The 20678-nt window shown below is 38.2% G+C and overlaps 1 protein-coding gene across 3 annotated transcripts in view; it reads left to right on the top strand.

Annotated features, from left to right (window-relative positions):
- CYFIP1 (cytoplasmic FMR1 interacting protein 1) overlaps nt 1-20678 on the top strand; it is a 76565-nt gene that overhangs the window by 20479 nt on the left and 35408 nt on the right. For 2 of the 3 annotated variants that reach the window (XM_084201126.1, XM_084201125.1), the window contains exons 6-22: nt 1480-1661; nt 2720-2816; nt 2961-3089; nt 4556-4660; nt 4822-4913; nt 6154-6271; nt 6963-7085; nt 9567-9692; nt 9998-10164; nt 11937-12084; nt 13938-14091; nt 15316-15472; nt 16027-16123; nt 16510-16586; nt 16683-16791; nt 17367-17486; nt 19444-19643. In XM_084201126.1, the coding sequence (XP_084057252.1) occupies nt 1480-1661; nt 2720-2816; nt 2961-3089; nt 4556-4660; nt 4822-4913; nt 6154-6271; nt 6963-7085; nt 9567-9692; nt 9998-10164; nt 11937-12084; nt 13938-14091; nt 15316-15472; nt 16027-16123; nt 16510-16586; nt 16683-16791; nt 17367-17486; nt 19444-19643 (2201 nt within the window). Of the gene's footprint in view, nt 1-1479; nt 1662-2719; nt 2817-2960; nt 3090-4555; nt 4661-4821; nt 4914-6153; nt 6272-6962; nt 7086-9566; nt 9693-9997; nt 10165-11936; nt 12085-13493; nt 13634-13937; nt 14092-15315; nt 15473-16026; nt 16124-16509; nt 16587-16682; nt 16792-17366; nt 17487-19443; nt 19644-20678 lie in introns of those variants that run through there. The other variant, XM_084201127.1, reaches the window with a different exon arrangement.

Raw genomic sequence — 20678 nt, 5'->3', positions numbered from 1 at the left:
TCAGTAGGCTTGTAATTTTATATTCCTGCTTTGTATACTTCATACTGTGTGCTCAGGTATTGAACCTAGTCATTATGTCTTAGAAAAAACACACCATATTCTCTTACAGAAGGGCAGAATTTTAATGCCTGTCTTAAAAATTTGAGTCAATCTCCATTAAGACTTTCAACATAAAATCAAATGTAATTGCGTATAGTGCCTATGCAGCACATGGGGACAGAGACCTGTCACTTCAGGAAGAAAGGAAATAGAAATATAATGTGTTTCACATGTATAATAAAAACATCTCAGCACAGAAACCATTTGCTGTGGAGTGAGGGACCCACAAGTCTGGACAGCAGAGCAGCAGGTGCAGCTTTGCTATGGCGATTCATAATTGAGGCAAGCTAACCCAGTTGTTGTGACCTGCCAGCCACCCGAGCTGGAGAATAGCAGTCTGTCTTGCCTTCTCCTCCCTCTGGCAGCTTGCCATCTATCTCAATGGACTGAGGATGTTTCCAGGCATTATTCTGAGATGGAGCAGCTAGAGCCTGTGAGGCCCGGAGCGCACAGGAAGGAGGAGATTGTTGTACTCAGTATGACCCCTGGTTGGGGAAGACAACAGGAAATGTTACATTTCATTCAATCTCCTTTCATTCAAGCAGATTAGAGCTTTAAAGTCAGAACAGATTCCTTTTTATGTTTGAAGTTGCTGTCTTTTTGTATTTGTAATCTCCATCTGAAATGGCCCTGGTGTGCGCTTGGAAATAAGCCCTCAAATAAACATGTGCCAGGATGACTTAACAGAGCTGGCATGTACAGTGTGCTGTGGATTTTTGCTTGTTTGTTTGAAGGGAGCATTCCTATAATTTGCCTTTTAATTCATATATACTTTCTTACCAAAGAGCATGAAATCCTTTTTTTCTGAGGGATTTTAAATTTCATGGAATCACAGAATAGTTTGAGTTGGAAAGGATCTTGAAAACCATATAATCCAACCCCCCTGCATTGAAAAAGTGATATTTTTGACTAGATCAGGTTGCTCAGAGCCCCATCTAACCTGGCCTTGAGCGCTTCCAGGGATGGGGCATCCACGTTTTTTCTGGGCAACCTGTTCCAGTGCCTCACCACCCTCATTGTAGAAAACTTCTTCCTTATATCCAGTCTAAATTGACCTCTTTTAGTTTAAAAACATTACTCCTTGCCTTACCCTATTTTTTATTTGTACTTTTAATTACTTTTATCTGCAAAGAAGAACCTTGTCTCTTGTGTCAGGCAAGCTTGGTGGCTAAAATCACTGGTGACACTTGCAGCAGACATCAAGTACACACTGGAGGAGCTGAAAGGCCTGTACTCATACCTTGCTAGTTTTGCATGCTTTAAATGTTTTTCTGCTTTACTGGAGCTTTTCACTGGACTGGCTCTAGGTCCATGACAAAACTTTCTCCCTGGAAAGGTCATGGCTTTTACTCCTTGTTTTTCCGTCTTTCCCCCCATTAGAGAAATGCAATTGAACGGTTTTGTGGGGAGGTGAGGCGTTTGTGCCACGCAGAGAGAAGGAAGGACTTTGTGTCTGAAGCCTATCTGATCACACTGGGCAAATTCATCAACATGTTTGCAGTGTTGGATGAGTTGAAAAATATGAAGTGCAGTGTGAAGAACGACCACTCAGCCTACAAGCGGTGAGTGCAAGGGGCAGCAGGACGCAGCCTTTGCTGCCAGGATTCAGGCCTCCCACGAGATGGCAGCAGTTGCTTTTTTCTCACAGCTTTTTCTTCAAAAATAGTCTCTTCACTTGTGGGACAAGCTCCCTTGAAACTAGGGGTGGCTTGGCTGCAGTTAGGCAGTTGAATACATCTGTTTTGTTTGGGCTCTTCTTCCAGCAGCAAAAGGTTTTTCTGCCTTTAATGTCAAGCTGTCAAATACTTCTGTCTTGGTGTATGCTAAGTGCAGTGCATATACTTTGTTCAGTAAAGCTTTTGTTTTTAAGTTTGAGAAGAAGCTGGTCAGTTGTGCTACGCTTGTTCTGATCTATTCCATTTTGGCATCCACTTTTGACATTTTTAGCTGAGAGTTGTTATACTTGTTTTTAAGATGTTTCAGCTTTGCTGTTCAAAATCATTGTGATTGCAGGTATAGCAGGGAAGGGAGGCGGTGAGATACCTGTGGCCAAATTTTGTGCATGAGATACCAGATGGTATCAGGTATATTCTGTTGAACACTGTTGTCAGAACAGCAGGGAAAGACAGCTTTATGCCAGCTCTAGCATCTGTAGTCTTTCATGCAGAAAACTATTGAGTCAATGACTAGCCAAATTTACCTGTTTTGTTTTTTCTTCCATGAGATTTAGTTTCTGTCTCTACCTGTTGTAACTGTTGGGCCTGGAGACCTCTTAAGCTTACTTGGTTTGCCTTTCTTTTTCTTTGGAGGTGGGTTTCTGGAGGCCAAAACTTGTTTTCTGGAAGAATGACTTTTCCTGGGTTGTTGAGTGGCTTGGATCTATAGAGCCACACGCAGTTGAAGGATATAGCCAATGGTTTTTCATTAATTTTTTCATTTTATTTTTTATTAGACTACCTAAGTAGGGGTGTAGTGAGGAATTTAGGATAGCAAACCAGTTTATTTTGGATAAATTAGGTCCATCTCTGTCTTCTGTATTTTTTTTTGAGGAGATAGATTTACTTACAAACAGTCCTGGCCAAGGATTGTTTGTAATACAGTTTTTCTTTTGTTTTTAAAGAGCTGCTCAGTTCCTGCGGAAAATGGCAGATCCTCAGTCCATTCAAGAATCTCAGAACCTTTCCATGTTCCTTGCCAACCACAACAAGATAACACAAGTAAGCTTGAATTGTCTTCTTGCAAGTTACCTAATGCTTTGGAAAAGTATTAAAATAAAGCTCTTCCAGTTTGGTAGTAACTTTTTTCCCAGTCAGTGTAACTAGTTAACTAATATCCTCCTTTTTTCTTTTTTTTTTCTGCAGTCTTTGCAGCAGCAGTTGGAGGTGATTGTTGGCTATGAAGAGCTGCTTGCAGATATTGTGAATTTGTGTGTGGACTACTATGAAAACAAAATGTATCTAACACCCAGTGAGAAGCATATGCTTTTGAAAGTAGGTTTCTTTTGGGTACAAAATTAAAAAAAGAGTATTGAGGCAGGGCACAGGTGTTTGAATTCCAGATTGTTTCCGGTTGCTTTTGTTTTTTTAAAAGAAACCAGATTAAGCAAATAATTCGCATTACTGCTTTTCCCCATTATTATCTTTTTGTTGCATTACATGCTGAAATTATTTGAAAGCTTTTAATCCATTTTTGTTTTTCATAAATTGAAGTTGACCCATTTGAACTGCATCCAATTCTATGGAATTGTGTTTGTTTGAAGTATAATGACAGCAGAAGGGAACTACTGCACTTTATTTTAGATATGTGGCAAGATTGTTTAAAAAGTTTTTGGAAGTGAGGCTGTGTATAAAATATTTCAAGGAACAAGTATCTTGAAATTAGGATTAATAAGTCAGTTTAGTTAGCTGGACAATGTACCTGTAATAAGAGGGTGCTGGGCAATGTGAAATGTGGCTGATTTTATCAGCTGCATGTCTTGCAGTGGAAGAAAAGATATAGAGTAAGAGCTAAAAATATGCCTCTTGACAAATATTTTGAGACACTTCAGTGTTTAACTTTTGAAGAGCTCTGTTTATTAGGAGTAAACAAAAGTCTTCTGAAACCACACATGAACTCTAGAGCATTTCCTTTTGATCAACAAGGGTGCTCAATGTGACTTTTGTATTTGGGCCTTTTGTTCACCAAAGGTGCATAGAACACAGTAAGTTGCTCTGCTTGGTTCCTGTAAATCCTAAATAGAATCCAAGAATATGCTGAATTGGGAGGGACCCACAAGGATCATTGAGTCCAACTCCTGGCCCTGCACAGCAGCACCATCCCCAAGGGTCACACCTGGTGCCTGAGAGTGTTGTCCAAATGCTTCTTGAGCTCTGTGTCAGGCTGGTGCTGTGACCACTGCCCTGGGGAGTGTTCCAGTGCCCAACCATCCTCTGGGTGAAGAACCTTTTCCTGATAAATTCCTCACCTTATGTTAATTAAATACTTTGGACAAAATGTAATTAGATTTTTTTGGATGCTTCTGAGCTCTTGTGTGTGTAATTCAGAGAGGCATTGAAAGCCAGAAAAGCAATCACTCAGAGATGTTAGATCTAAACTTCTGTTACCAAATCAGTTTGCATGTACAGAATTTTAATAAATTGGAAGTGAAAAGATAAGCTCTAAAAATAGCCAGACTCTCATTTCAGTGAGATTTTTTCTTTTTCTGCTAAACCTTTATACAAACAAGCAGTGATTTTAAGGGTAACTGATCAGGCTAATGTTAATGTAAAAACTGCTAATACAGTAAAAAAAGAATCGTACATAAATGTATGTGTTTAAAAATATATTCTGTTTAAAGGAGGTTGGGTGTTTCAGGATTGGTTTTAAAATGTTACTTCTTTAATTATAGGAAGAACAGACTTACAGGTTTTTACTTCTGAAGTCCTTTTGTGGAAGGCTTAATTTTTTCCTTTTTCAGGTGATGGGCTTTGGATTATACCTGATGGATGGAAGTGTCAGTAACATCTATAAGCTGGATGCAAAGAAAAGGATAAATTTAGCCAAGATAGACAAGTACTTTAAGGTTGGTTAAGATGTGATTTTAAAGGTAGCTTCTCTTGCATTTTAAATATATTTAAATTAAAAAAAAAATCACTTTGAGTTATAATATGGTTCAATAATGGTTTCCTTTCACTATGGTTTGTGTTACTAATTTATCTAATCTGATTTGTTCCCTGTGTATAGCAGTTGCAGGTTGTCCCACTGTTTGGTGACATGCAGATTGAACTTGCAAGATACATTAAGACCAGTGCCCATTACGAGGAAAATAAATCCAGGTAGGAAGGAGAAAAAAACAGAGTGGAGCATATGGGATGGGGAAGATCTGACCCTTGGAGTATATTTTCATAGTCACCTATTAGTCTGTGGTAATTAATAGGATTTTCACTTTGTCATCTTTTTGGTGTGGGTGTTTCACTATTAATGTAATTCGTGTAATGGATACAACTAAAGAAACAGATGGTTTAAAAACCTTTCTGTGCTGCTGAGCTCATTCTCATGTATCTGTAACATTTCTTATCAACTGGGTTGGAAGAAATTAATTTTATCTTACACTAATTTAGTTTTTATTTTTTCCTTTAAATATGAAAACTTTCATTAAAAGAAATGAAGGATTTTAATAAGCAAGGTGAGCAGTAGTAGTGCATGGGTGAATAGGCATGTGTACGTGGTACATGGAGCAGCAACTTAGCTTGTCTCCCCCCTACTTTTTTTTTTTTGGCTAGGTGTGCAGCACAGCAAAATGGTTGGAAAATGCAGCCAGTTGTTGCTTTAATGGATCCATGGTTTTTGGTTATTGCTTTGTTTTAGTAAACCTTTCTGTACTCCTCCAAGACCTTGCCTCTATGCAGTTACATGATTTTAGAATGCTGTGCTTTGCATTTTAATTCCTGCAGAAAAAAACCACATAACTTGCATGTAATTGCTAAGAGCAAATCAATGGCAGTGGGCCTACTGAGCTACTAAAAATATGAGGCTACTTAACATGAGGTTCTTGGTAGCATGTTTTTGTGTGCCTCTTCATAACATGTTAATAGTCTTGATAATGTCTATTTTATAGCTGAGAGCATACTATACACTCTTCAGAGTTCAACAGGAATAAACAAAAAAATATCTGCAAGTGGCTAGATGTATCTTACAGCCTATACCTGCACTGCTGCCCTAGCTTTTAATCCTTTTTGGTCTTGCTCCTAAGTGCCCTTGAAGAGAGATGCTGGTTCATATTTCATAGCAGCAGCCTTCAAGAAACAAAAAGAAAAACTCCCAAAACAGAAAAGAAAAACTTAACAGTTTTTTCTTAAGACTTGGAAGAAGTGCTATTTGAACTCAGAAGGGCAGTTCATCACTAATGGCTTGTGCAGGGGTAGAGGTGTCAAGAGAGGAAAAGCCTCAAACATCAGAGAAGGAAATGTGTAAAAAAAGAAAAGTAATGCATTGTGGTTCTTTCTTTGCAGTATCAGTTGTGCTGTTTATTGTCAAAACTGATTTAGGTGGGTTTTTTTTTGTCTTCTGAACCAGATGGACATGCACGTCTTCCAGCAGCAGTCCCCAGTACAATATATGTGAGCAGATGATCCAAATCAGAGAAGACCACATGCGTTTCATATCTGAACTGGCTCGTTACAGCAACAGTGAGGTGAGTGGGGTTAGAGCTACGTGTGCAAATTGCACATCACTCATTAACAGTTATTATTAAGTATCTGAAAAGCAGGTAAATCTCTGGCTAGGTAAATGATAAAGCTTGGTCACCTGAGTCAAGAAAAGCTGTCTGCAGGTCTAATCCCCATTCTCTGAATTATATTTGCACTATTTAAATTTAACATAATAATGACACATCATACAAACTCTAACATCCTTCGACCTCTTTCTCTTTATGTATCTCAGATTTATCCTAGAAATTTTGGTATGTCTCATTTCGAATATATAGTCCTTACTCCAATCAGGTGCTTGTAACAGTTTAAACAAAACTAAGTTAAGATTACTAAAAGAGTACAGAAATGCATATGTATACACACACTTTTACATATATAGTATATAGAGACAACAAATCACTATGTATATCATATATAATTGATATCTTGAATTCATCTGCAACAGTATTGTGGTCATTAGGGATACCAGGGATTTCCATCTCTTGACCAAAATCTGTGAAGTTTCCTAAGTCTCTAGAAGAAAAAGCTGATGTTAGGTGGTAAAGCAGGTGTTGGTGCATGATGCTGTTTTAGTGCTTCAATTAATGTAGAAATTTGGCTGTGGATGCTGAATACAGCATGTTCTGATGTGTATTTGGATGTGGGGTTTTTTGTTTGTTTTTTTATAATGTCTAGGTGGTGACTGGGTCTGGTCGACAGGAGGCTCAGAAAACAGATGCGGAATATCGGAAGCTCTTTGATCTCTCTCTCCAAGGCCTGCAGCTTCTCTCCCAGTGGAGTGCCCACGTCATGGAAGTGGTAGGTAACGTGGGAAATAAAACCAGATGAAAAAGAGGTGGCTTGGTGAGGTCAGACAGAATAAAACTGAACGGAAAAATGTATGTTGTGTTTTCAAAGGATCACTGAATAATCTGAGTTGGAAGGGACCCAACAAGAATCCTGTTCCCTTAGTTTCCTTCTTCCTTCACTCCTTTTCTCCTTCTGCTTCAAACCTCATTCTAAGAGGATGGCACATGAAGTTCACTGAGTAATGTTGAATGTTGCTGCTTTGAAGATTCAGTAGCTTGTATCTCACACAGTACATTCAACTTGTTGCATTTAGTGGATAGGCTGTCACCTGTGAAGCTTCACCAGATGTTTTAATGTCAGTCTTGATACAAACATTTTGTAGACTAAGACTTCATAATTTCCTTCTAAATGTTTAAAATTATATTGTTGGAAACATCAATGCAGTCACCGAGGAGGTGACAAAACAGCTCCAGCTGGCTGTGTTTAGACATCACCTCTGAGTAAATAGAAGCATGTACAGTTTTAACACACAAAAATGGATGGAAGGGCTCCCACTGGCTTTAGATTGGGCTTTTAGTCAAAAGGAAAGTAAATGCAAGAAAAGGAAAATGTGAGAGGAGATGAAGGAGGGGAAATAAAGAACATGCTGAGTTGTTTCTCTATATTGTAGTAGTTTATTTTAAAAGCAGACGCCAATTAGAAAAGTGACTGTGCTTTTTTCCAGTAAGAAGCTGCTTAAGGCAGAAATTGAAGAGGAGTCCTTGTTATGGTGCAGACGCTGACTAAAAACTGTGTGCCTTAGCTGAACCAGAATATCTTCTAGGAAGGGTTGGAATGTGGCTCACTGTATGAGAGAAGCCAGACTTGCTCCTCTTCTGCCTCTGATGTCTCGGGGACATGAAATAATTTGCACTGTGTGATCCACAGTGGGCATAGCTGGTGAACCAGTTTTCTCTCTCATTTGTATTTATAACTGCTTCTTTTAAAAGTAGATGAGTCATGCTTTTCCCTGTATTACCCTATTTCGGTTTAAATCCACAGTGTATTTAATGGTGAAAATCTTGTTCTCCTTTTCTCTTCTTAAGGGAGTTTGCTGTCATCTATTCCTTGCCTCTGCAGCTCCTAGACTTGCACCCTTTATTTCTGTCATCACAAAATGCTGTATCCAAGGTCTCTTCACAGTGAAAATCTTCCTGTATAATTATATCTCTTCAAGAAGTCTCTCATTCTTAGCTCTGTTTCTGTCCTACTCATTCCAGAATAAACCTTCTCTGGGCATCACAGCAGGTTTTTTGGCTATTCTCACTGCCTTTCATTGTCTTTCTAGTTTAAATGGATTCCCATAAATACTTCTCATCTAAGTTCAAGTTTGTGTTCACCTTCTTCTTGTCCTACTGAGAAAATTTATTCCAATAAGGAGTATCCTAATTATTTACCTGTCTCCACCTTCACTGAGCATCCATGAACATAGATAGTTATGTGCATTGTGTTCAGATAAAAACTTGCAGTATATGTTTCTTCTGCATCTTAACCCTGTCAGTTTAATGCCCCTAAAGAACTTCTTCTTTGTTTAATCATTTCCCCAGTACCCTCTTTGTAGCCCTCAGGTTGCAGGGTGTGATGTTCCCCTTTGACATAGGTGAATTGATGCTGTTAATCCATTGTAGTAGGCAAATTTATATTGCTCTGTAATCTAATATTTATGCTAAGGTGGTGTCAACCAGATCTTACTAAGTGCTGAACTCAAACTGTGAGAAAATAGTATTTAAATGTGACTAGGATTTTTCACTTGATGTACCCTGATGGATATTAGGCCAGCCTGACGCTGCTCAGGAACATTTTGAGCTGCGTTTGCAGTGACTGAAAAGGCAGTAATTAAGAGAAGTGCATGCTGTGCAGTTCATATTGTCACAGATAATACAGCTATTTCCACACATTTCAGCCTAGTAATCTTAAAAATCAGCCTCCCCCCCCAAAAAAAACCCAACAGCAGCCCAAACCTGTAGTTTTCTGGTTGTGTTTTGAAATCTAAATGTGAATATTTCATCAAGTAGAAAGCTTCTCTTTTTGTGGGTGGGTCTGATGGACTGGATTTTTTTTTCTTATGTTCTGAAGTCTTTCTGTGTTTCTCATATTTGAAGTAGAGAAGAAACTTTGTCTCTGTTAACATTTGCACAGTAAAAAGCACCCTTAAGTGCAATACCTGTTGAGTTTGAGTTGCATTTCTTTGGAATAATACAGAATCACTGGTTTTCAGGGAAAGTTTTTAGGAAAATTATTGTTTGGCATTTCCACCAGATAGTAGTTTCAGAATTTACACAAGGTTTGAACATAGTACCAAATAATATTATTGAAATATTCATGAAAATGCTGTGGTATTTCTCAAAGCATGTTATTTGTGTCCAACTGTGTTTTGTGTTTCTCAGGCATTTTTGTTTCTTTTTGTTCCCCCCATCTTTTTTTCTCCCTCTCCTGCCTTGTGAACTGCAGTACTCGTGGAAACTGGTACACCCAACTGACAAATATTCTAATAAAGATTGTCCTGACAATGCAGAAGAGTATGAAAGAGCAACTAGATACAATTATACTAGTGAGGAGAAGTTTGCTTTGGTTGAGGTAAGAGAAATATTTTTCTATAGGGATTTTCCTAAGATTAATTCTATACAAAAGAGAACATTCTCTGTAGGCATTTTGCATACCCAGTGCAGAAAGACAGCCTGCCCTGTGCTGACACTGAAACCAGAGTCTGACTCTGTGTTCCTCCATTCAGTAAATAAGAGGAGCACAGCAAATCTATCCTTTGTAATTTGTTAATTCCTCTTTTCTCATGTTTTGTATTTAAAATGCACTGTTTGTACAAATATACATACAAAATAAAAAAAAAATACATTTGTCTGGGTTTGTTTTTTTTATTTTTGCAGGTGATTGCCATGATCAAAGGTCTTCAGGTGCTGATGGGACGAATGGAAAGTGTTTTCAATCATGCCATTCGTCATACAATTTATGCAGCTCTTCAGGACTTTGCCCAAGTCACACTTAGGGAGCCATTAAGACAAGCCATTAAAAAGAAGAAAAATGTCATTCAGAGGTAGCATTACTGCTCTCATATTTTTCTATATTCTTCTCTCCAGACCTTAGTAAAATAATTGCAGAATTGCACAGATGTTAAATTTTACCTAAGCCTGTATTCCCAATCTGTCTGGCATTCTTGGTTAGCTTGGTTGGATAGGAATAGAAGTTGAAGCAGTCTGAAGTTAAAAATGAATGGCTGCCAGCATGGCTGCAGCAGGAGTCCAGGCTGTCCTGAGCCTCTTAGCACTACTTTAGGAAGTCTTGTGTTCCCTGTTCATTTTTATTTTAAGGAAATACAAATGCAGTAATACTGAAAGGAAGCTTAGTGTTTGTATTTTGAAGAAATGTTTCACTGTCCACTTTATGATTCCAGTGTTTGCTTTCTTTGTGTCTTATGTTTATCCCACTCTCTCTTCTCTCTGCCTCTCTTAGTGTTCTGTCTTATTTCTCAGCTTCTGCTGCTTTTGGTTTATTAGCCTTGCACTTCTCTTCCAGTGCTCCATCTGCCCATGCTGATTGGTGACATTTCCTGACCCTATTTTTTTTTGTACCTAATTGTTTGCTTTTAATCTTGACTTGTTTACCATGTGTTTACTCCCACATTTCATTGCAAAGCTCTTAAGAGGTGAAAGTCCTTAGCTAATTAGGCTATTGCTAAGTGCTCTGTCTGCCACAAAAATATGATCATAAGCTAAAAATAAAAAAATTGCTTCACATTATCAGGTTTTCAGGGAGAGTGTTTTTGTCACAGGATTTTAATGAAGTAGAAAAATATTACTTTCATACCTGTTCAGATTTGGGATGAGATGTTTTCTTGATCATTCAGCATGCCACAGATTATGTCTGACTGTGTTCCTGGAAAGTATCTTGAGTTCCAGTTCAGTATTTCGACCTAAAAGTATGAAGCTCTTTGTGTAAATTTCAACTGAATTCTGGAATCTGAATTTCTTCTGGAAATAGGAATTCTGCTTTTTTTCATTTCAAGCTATCATTGTCTCTCTTTAATTTGGTTAATAATCTGCTTTTGTTTGATTTAATGTTAATTGGATTCATAGTGAATATGTATTTATATTAGTATGAATTTGGTTTGATTGATCCAGCTCTGGGGTCCTCAACACAAGAAGGACCTGTTAGAAAGGGTCCAGAGGGCCATGAGGATGATCAGGGGGCTGGAACACTTCTGATATGAAGACAGGCTGGGAGAGCTGGGGTAGTTCAGTGTGGAGTAGTAAAGGCTCTGGGAGGCCTTATTATAACTTTCCAGTACCTTAGAGGGGCTTATGACAAAGAGGGAGAAGGACTTTTTTATGCAGGCAGACAGTGACAGAACAAAGGGCAATGGCTTTACTGAAAGAGGAAGGCAGGTTTAGGTTAGGTATAAGGAGGAAATCCTTTATTTGGAGGGTAATGGAGCACTGGAACAGGTTACCCAGGGAAGATGTGGGTGCCCCATCCCTGGAAGTGTTCAAGGCCAGGTTGAATGGGGCCCTGAGCAACTTGATGTAGTGAAAGGTGTCCCTGTCCTTGGCAAAGGGAAAGTTGGAACTAGATGATCTTTATGGGCTCTAGACTGCCTTTTCTGATATACAGCATGGAGTGGTTATTTTGTGGCTGTGTCATTCTTGAAAACATTAATGAAATTCTTTGTTCTTGGTTGGAATTACCCTGAGCTCGTGAGTGCTGTTGCAAAGTTTCTGTGCTCGTGGAAGAATGCTTAGAAAAAAAGTAAAGTGTTCTATCAGGGCATTTGGATATGCTGCAGTCTGAAGTTGTGGGAATTGGGTTCAGTGTTTTGCAGGCCATAAGGAAGACAGTGTGTGACTGGGAAGCAGGTCACGAGCCATTCAATGACCCAGCTCTAAGGGGAGAGAAGGACCCCAAAAGTGGTTTTGACATCAAAGTCCCAAGACGTGCAGTTGGACCCTCCAGCACTCAGGTATTTTCCTGTCTGGTGGTTGTGATACCTGTCAACAATTATTGCATGAGGTGTGCTCTTTCTGTCCTGAACTATTTTAAAATTGCAGGTTTTATTGCAGTCTTTTTTTAATGCTAAAAATCTACTCTGATTTATATTTGCAAAATTAGATGTGCATAACCAAGATCCTCTGCCTGGATTGCTGTGATTTTTTACTCTGATACATAATTTTTCCAAGGGTTCAATCTCTTTAATTTGATTTTCTGGGAACAAATATTTTCTCATTGAGCTCCTAATGTGTTTAAATAATATTTTTGAACTATATGAATTATTTCTTGACCAACTCAAGACTGACTTCTATCTCTGGTATGGCTGGTGAAATTTCTTAAATCACACTATTCAGTAGATGTCTAATAGTTTTAAAATATGTTTAAAATATAAATGAATGTCTGTTAAAATATGGGAAAATATATGCCTTCTGACAAAATCCCAGTGTTCAGTAATAAATGATAAATCTGGTCCTTAGAATCTCATTTGTCTGCTGCTGCCACTAAAACAATGTATTTCAAATTTTTTCTGTGGTAGTCATCAAAATCCCATACCTAGATGCTCATTCTTGTTACCTCCATGTAGTTATCTTTATTTCATTAGTGGATGTGTTTGGAAAATGTATGGTCTGATATTTATAGCTCATCTGAGAAAATGAGGTACTGAGTACTTGGGGTGAAAATTTGAAGGCAGCTGTGGTTTGTGAAGACAATCTTTTAATACTTGAAATCTGTGGGAAAGACACCATGTATGGCTAATAATTTTGGGTAATAAGAAGTTGCTTAGTTTGTCATAAGATTGGTTTAATGAAGATTTTGTTTTGATAATTGCATAAAAATTGTTTTGATTTCTAATTTCCTGGGGTGAAAGAAAAGATTAAATATCACCACCAGTTTGGTTCTCCTGTGCTTTAAGGGCTTTACTTCACCTTTGCAACAGGCTGTTTAGAATATGTGGTTCTCTGCTTTTTCTGCTCTTGGGCTGGCACGCTTGTCTGTCTGGGTTGACAGGAAGGCAAGAGGTCAAATATATCCATTTTAGATAGGCTTTCCTTAGTTTCATGTGGTTCTAAAATGGCTCTGTGTGAATGGGTAATTGGTGCTAAATAATTTTTAAATCATTTGATAAGCTAATGGCTCTCTGAGCATCCTCTGAAGTGAACGGGAACTTTCCCTTTGCTTGAGGGAGCCCCAGATTGCAGTGATTTTTCTGAACAACCTTTCTGTATGACCTCCTCTGCATGCTTACTGTGCTGCTTTTCATTTTTAACAAACTAACATGTTTTCTCTGCTTCTCTTTCCCGTTCCTTATTTACCCATGTGTTTTTATTAACGGATTCTCTTCCCCTGCCTGCCCCTGTCTGTTGGTTTTTAGCTCTTCATGGTTCGCACTATGACAGAGTCCTTAAACTCTGCTGAGCTGTTGAAGCAGCTCAAGTCTCTGGGACTGGAAAAGCTATTGCATGTGACACACAAGTTTCTGAGGCAGTCCTACATCTATCCGCCTCTTTTAAACTTTGGTGGTAAGACATTACTTATTACTTTTACTTTTTGTGGTGATGTGAACTGTTCCACTGCAAATGGTCTGCTGCTGAGTGTCAGTGGAGGTCCCCTTGGCATGGGTAGGCATTTGTGCTGGTGTGTAGGCTAGTGTTGCATCTGTTCCTCTTGCCTCAAAGGCTTTTATCCACACAGTGCCAGTTTTCAGTTTGAAGTGGAGCAGTCGCTTACTGATAGTAATTCTCAGTGTTGCTCAACTAATGTACCATGTGTATTTTCCTTTTTTCCCTCCCCTTTCCACCGTAATTGTTTCCTTTAATGATACAGCTTTACATGGTGAGAACTATGTTAGAGTCCCTCATTGCTGACAAAAGTGGTTCCAAGAAAACCTTGAGAAGTAGCCTTGAGGGGCCCACCATATTGGACATAGAAAAATTCCATCGCGAGTCTTTCTTCTACACTCATTTGATAAATTTCAGTGGTAAGATATGTAGATGATCAGTGTCCAGCTTAGCATGTCCTAACACCTCTAACACGATCTGGAAAATGTTTCCGATTGCCTAAGTCAACTTAACCTTTGGTTTATTTATCAAAAGCCTTGGTCTGTCCAAACTTTTTCTGAGATGGTACTTAGCATTGTGGTGGGATTTTTATTTTGACTTGTTATATGTTTGTTTCAAATGCGTCAAATTTCATATTGTTACCTCCTTTTTCTATTTTATGTATGTACTTACATAAACAATAAGCCTATACACACTGAAATTTTTTTAAAGGAAGTAGTTTTTGTGTTTTGGGAGATTATTTTTTTGTTTTTGTTTTTGTTGTAAGTACAGAGGAAACAAATTCTCTGTTGTGGTAAATTTGATGTCATTTCACTACTCTTACTATTCAGTTAATTGTAATCGGAAACATGCTGTCCTAAAGAATTCACCTACTGACATTGAGTGTACTTAGTCCTTGTCATCACCATGCTGTGTTGTCTTTCATTTTTGTTTTGCTGCTGGTCTCCTTTACCCTTGGAGAAGGGGGAGCCTGTTAATACCAGTCACAGTGCTAACTGGGGAACGGCGCTGCAAAAGGTCTTCAGAAGGTCTTAGTGTAAAAAGTTCATTCCTATTTTAGTTTACAAGCCTTCAGGAAAGGCAGGATTGTACCAAGTTTTTCTGGAGGGGTGGGAAGCACACCTCTGTGCCCTTGATGGCATCCTTAGTAACTTGTTGTTTTAATCCCTACTTCATGTGTCTGTCTGTCATTTCCTGCCCATCTAATCAACAGGAACATGTGGAGGGATTCCGTCCTCCATATGGAGGGATGGTACTGGTAGCTCCAGTGCAATTTTGCCTCCTTCACTTACTGATTCCCAAATTCAGTGTATGGCTTTCTCAGCCCCCAGCTGAGAAATTAAACTAGAAATCCCTTTTTACTGGTGTACGTAGTTTTTATGTTTACCTGATAGTCTCATCCAGTTCCACTCTTCTTTTTTTCTATAAGAAGGCACCACTTTGGGGGCCAGTGAGGAGCTCAAAACTTACAAAAAGTCATGGGCTTTACATTTTGAATTTGCTTTAGATTATTTGGCCTATGTACAGCTCTAGTGACTTGCACCTGCTTTTTTTTGTTTTGCATTGCATCATCAGAATCACAGTTGTATTGTACCTGATGTATTTCTATAAGAAATGTAATTCTCCCTTATTAATTCTGAAAGAAACCCTGCAGCAATGCTGTGATCTGTCCCAGCTGTGGTTCAGGGAATTCTTCTTAGAGCTGACCATGGGCAGAAGAATCCAGTTTCCCATTGAGATGTCCATGCCTTGGATTTTGACGGATCATATTTTGGAGACAAAAGAGGCATCAATGATGGAGTAAGACCCGCTTGTGCTCTTCCACTGAATGATTATTCTTAATGATTGCCATTCCTTATTATAATGTTGCTCCTTTAATTGGTTTTAACAAGTAGTCATTGAGAAAGTATTCTAAACTTTGATAAATTTTTTGTCTTACATTTGCCCATTTTCAGAGTCTCTAAGTTTTCTTTTTGACGTGAATAATTGAAATGCTAAACCTTTCATATCATTGCACCGGCCACGTATTTTGCTCCTTGAGTTCTCCTTACTTATTCTTCAGAGATGTCAAATATAATATACAGTGGTTAAAGCCTAGTTCCATTTTGATGGACAGCTAGAAAACAAGTTTTAGACTTCAAACATATCTACACCTTTTCTTAAACCAACAAATTTTTTCTTTAAGGAAAAATTGTGCTCCTTTTTATAGAAAGTAAAAATGGAAAATACCCTGTTTTTGTGAATCACTTGTGGATTACAATATTGACTGGCTTACATCATCTTGACTCCACCATCCTAAAGAATCATGAGGTTTACACACATCTGACTCTCACGTTCTATTCTTTTTCTTGCAGGTATGTTCTGTATTCTTTGGACCTTTATAATGACAGTGCTCATTATGCACTTACCAAATTTAAGAAGCAGTTCCTCTATGATGAAATTGAGGCAGAGGTAAAGTAACCTTAGCTACTGGAGAAAAATCATCTGTACCTAAATATGAAAATCATGCTAAAGGGCAAGGCCTTTTTAAGAGATTCAGTACAGCTGGAGATAACAGAAAAACTGAGGAGACTGACCAGAAGATGAGTAACTGGTTGGGTGATATGTTGTGAGGAAAGCTGTAGATCTGAGCAAAAATGCATCACATTAATGCTGAAAATTGTAGACCTGTGCAAAAATCCCTCACATTAATGGTTAAAACTGAACTACATCTCTTGTACTGAGAAATTCAGATCTATTCACTTCCTTGACTATGTTTGATAAACAGTGGGAGGTCTTAGAGAAGCTCTTTTTAAAATTTTAAGTATCTCTAAACATATTATATTTTTCTCCACAAGGTAAACCTGTGTTTTGACCAATTTGTCTACAAGCTGGCAGACCAAATATTTGCATACTACAAGGCAATGGCTGGCAGGTAGCTATTCCTTTCACTATGAGAGCTTTTCTTCACACTTTTCTGCTCTGCTTTGCTGTTTAGTATACCTTAAGCATTTTCTTCCTTTCTTCATAGCCTGCTTCTGGATAAACGGCTGCGTTCAGAGTGCAAGAACCAGGGAGCAACCATTCAGCTGCTGCAGTCCAACCGCTACGAGACACTGTTGAAACAGAGACACGTTCAAGTGAGTTAACTCCTACCCTGTTGTATCTGAGTTGCTTGGCAGCTTTCCAGTGGTGTTGATTTATGTAGGTAGACAAAACTCATTTTGTGCTTCGTGTTCTATCATCTCAGTAGCATAACTGAGCACTTGAGATCTCCTTTTTTTGTCACATGAAGGTGTAAATTAAGAAAGAAAACTTAAAAGATCCTATTTTAAAGCAAATGTCTGTTGCAGTTAGGAAGACATGAGCCAAATAGGAATGCCATGAGTGGTAGCGTTGTCTTCCTAGTAATGTCTTTTGCTAGTGTTCAGTATGTTGTTGGCACAATATGATGGAAGCATAAAATGCTGATATAAGTACTTAAATGTAGATGCAATGTGTACTTTTACTTCTTTTTGTGAGAATTGGGATGCAAATTGTAGTACTGCATTTGCTCATGAATTTATAAATTTTGTCCATCTGCTTTGTTTCAGTGTGTTTGGGATGTAAGTTCATAAAGTGAGAGTCTGTAAATGTGGGGAGTCTGATAGTCCTTGTACAGTTTGTCTTGTAAGCTGGCTGCCAGTTCAGAGCCTAATGGCATGTTTTCCCTTAGCTCCTTGGCAGGTCCATAGACCTGAACCGGCTGATCACGCAGCGCATTTCAGCAGCCATGTACCGCTCCATGGAGCTGGCCATCGGCCGCTTCGAAAGCGAGGACTTGACTTCCATCGTGGTGAGTCTTGTGCTGACCTTCTGCCACATCACTGACACACCAGCTGAGGTGGAACAACCCCAAACCTACTGCAGCTGAGGGCCTTGGGAATAAAGTGTAGAGAAGGCAGGTACTTGGAGAAAACAAAGTACCTGTGAGAAAACAAAGAGAGCAATCACCTTTTGATATGAATTTTTGTAAGCGCCCACTTCTGCCCATGCTTATAAATAAATTGCACATCAAAAAAACCAGCCTTGTGCTTGGTAGAATCAAAATTCGTTGATTTACTCAGGCAGCTTGGTTTTGAAGCATGACAAAAATAATTTTTTTGTGAAGGAAAGAGATCTGACTTGTACCCACGGAAGAAGAGCATCTGTGCAATATTGAGGTGTCCTTTTGAGTTATTTTCCTGATTAAAATGCTAAAAACAAATTTTATTTCAAGACAGCATGAATTTGACAAGTAAACATGCATTCAGCAAGAAAAAATATCAGGCACATTTAGTTCTGCTGGAATGAAAAATAAATTAAAAGTTGTGCAAAAGAGTTTACTGTTGTTCTTTCTGTAATAAGATTTTTACCAGTGACATTTTGTCGTGCAGTTAACTATCTTGGTTTAATTTCATTCTTTACTGAAGAGAAATCAAATACTGAGGCCATACAGCCTCTTGACTTCTGAATGCTTGGCTTTTTAACTTTGAATTATTGAAATGTACTTTTTCTTTGTTATGTACACTCTTAGTGACTGAGTGAACAGAAACCATCAATAATGTGTTCCTTAGTCACAGGTTCTCATTCTTTGAGTAAGAGTAAGTAAGTAAGAGAGTGACAGAACTAAGGGTTGTCCCTTTACCATGCTCCTCCTTTTTTTTTTTTTTTTTTTTTTGTTGATTTGGTGTTCTTTTTTTGTTTTATGCAAAGTATTTTCTGTTGAAAACTGTCTGCTTTCCTCGACAAGAAACTGATCCAAATAGATTAAGTAATCTGTAATTTCTGCTGTTTTTCCAGATAAATAAATAAATTAAATTAAAGTATTTACAAGACTGTGCTATTATTTTCTCCTCAAACTGGACTTAATTCTGTAGTAATAATCATAGTGTTTTTTTTCCGTGAACTAACTTGCTCACAGGAGTAAAATTCCTTTGAAATATGGAGCACTTAAATCAGAGAGCAGTCTATGGTAGTAGAAGATAGTAGTAGTAGTTTGATAAACAGCTAGAAGAAGCCACTGGATATTTCTTAGTAGGTCACTGCACAATAATCTTTAAAAGCAGTGCTTGGATTTTTTGGAAGTAAAGGTTGTGTTCTGTGTGCTTGGTGTTTTCAGTGTCTGATGGCAGATGTGGAGTTATTTTATTTTAAAGAAATTGCCAGAACAGATACTAGGAATTTCTTGTCAAGAGGAGAAACATAATGAAATGAAGTACACATATATAGTCATGTGGCCTGCAGCTAGTGATTTTGTGGATACCTTCACAACATTTGTAAATGTCTGATCTGCTCTTTCATTGCATTTTTGTACGTCCTTCACTGGAGTAGACTGTGAGAAGGATTTATGGTAAATGTGATGTTAGAAATAACATTACCACTACAGTAGTTAGTTCACCAGTTCTACTGAGCAGAAATTCCTTTTGTGATTGCTTGTAAAGTAGGAAATGCAGAAAGGTGTTTCTGGCCTATGTCTGACTCCATTTAAATGTTGGAGTTTTAAGTCTTGCTCAGTGGAGGACATGTTGGTACAGTGTTCGAGACCTATCTGCATCTGAATACCCTTAAAGTCTCAGAAGGTTTAGGAAACAATCTCAAGAGTACTGATTCAGTCCAGCCCATATTGTTACAGTAAGAGACCAGGAGAGAGTCAATTGTTGATTTTGACTTCTTTCTAGTTTTCTCTTCCCTCAAGGTTATTTATGTACTTTGCTCGGTTTCTCCACTTTATGAAATGCATCATTCTCTTTCTTTCTCCTTGTTTTTCGTAGGAGCTGGATGGCTTGATAGAGATAAACAAAATGACTCACAAGCTTCTGAGTAGATATATGACCTTGGACAGCTTTGATGCCATGTTCAGAGAAGCCAACCACAATGTTTCAGCCCCTTATGGCAGAATCACTCTTCACGTCTTTTGGGAACTCAATTATGATTTCCTTCCAAACTACTGCTACAATGGATCAACTAACAGGTTAGCAAGACAGCTTTCTTATTTGCAGCTTTTTATTTATTCTACCACCCTTCTGCTACTTCCTTCCTAGCAAGTGCTGACAAGTTCATCTCCATTCATTTAGTGTTTTCCACTTCTAAGGCTTTTCTTGAAATGAAGCAGCATGAGTCATTTTACCAAGTACTGTTAAATGCATGAAAGCCTGTTATTTGTCCACAATAGAAGGCAAATGGAACCGCAGCATCCAAATTCTGACATTTTGATGACGTAGTTATGAGATGCTGAAAAACAGAGTGTGTCAAAACACTGCTAAGTGCATATCAGGAAGGTATTTTGAAACAGGATCTTCAAGGGTGAGATGACGGAAATAAAATTATAGTCCTGATTCTGTGTTAATGTGAAGAAAAAGATTCTTTCTGTGAATTATTTCTGATATTTATATAATTATTTCTTATTTCTGATTCTTTTTGTTCAGGGAATACTGAACTTTTCCTTTCTGAAGAAAGGAAGAGTTCAGTATTCACTGCAAACTGCAATTGTAGCCTTTAAGGAGAGTGAGTAGTGGAAATAGAAAGAAGAAGGTAGGACCTAAGGTTTGAATGAGGGGGAAGCACACTGTTCAAGATTTTGCATATCTGTGCTTCCTGCTCATGTGCTGTTTTTAGGGTTTGTGTTACTTTTAGTCTTTACTCAGGTTTTGGTTAAAGCCCCATGAAGTGACAGTAAAGTGATAGTGAATATTGAGCTGTAGGAAGAGGAGGAAGCCTGTTCTCATCTTTTGCTGTCTCCTTGGAGTGCTTTCCCTGTCTGACATGTTCTGTGGTGGTTATGTTGTATTTTAGATCCAAGATTCTGTCTGAAAAAAAAAAAAATTGGTTTTTTTTGTGGTGAAGTTTTACCCGAGAAGCTTCTGTTACAGGAATCTGTTTGCATGGAAAAGTTGAATTTATTTCCGAGGGAGCTTCTGTGCAGTTAATGTATCTGGAGATCAGTATTGGAATATTCAGTGTGCTGTATTAAGGATCATGTAAAAATCTTGATGAAATGCTGCTCTTC

This window comes from Fringilla coelebs, assembly GCF_963513975.1.
Source record: "Fringilla coelebs genome assembly, chromosome: 2".
NCBI lineage: Eukaryota > Metazoa > Chordata > Aves > Passeriformes > Fringillidae > Fringilla > Fringilla coelebs.
The sequence above is the reverse complement of the archived record's forward strand: the minus strand, read 5'-3'. Positions and strand labels throughout refer to the sequence as shown.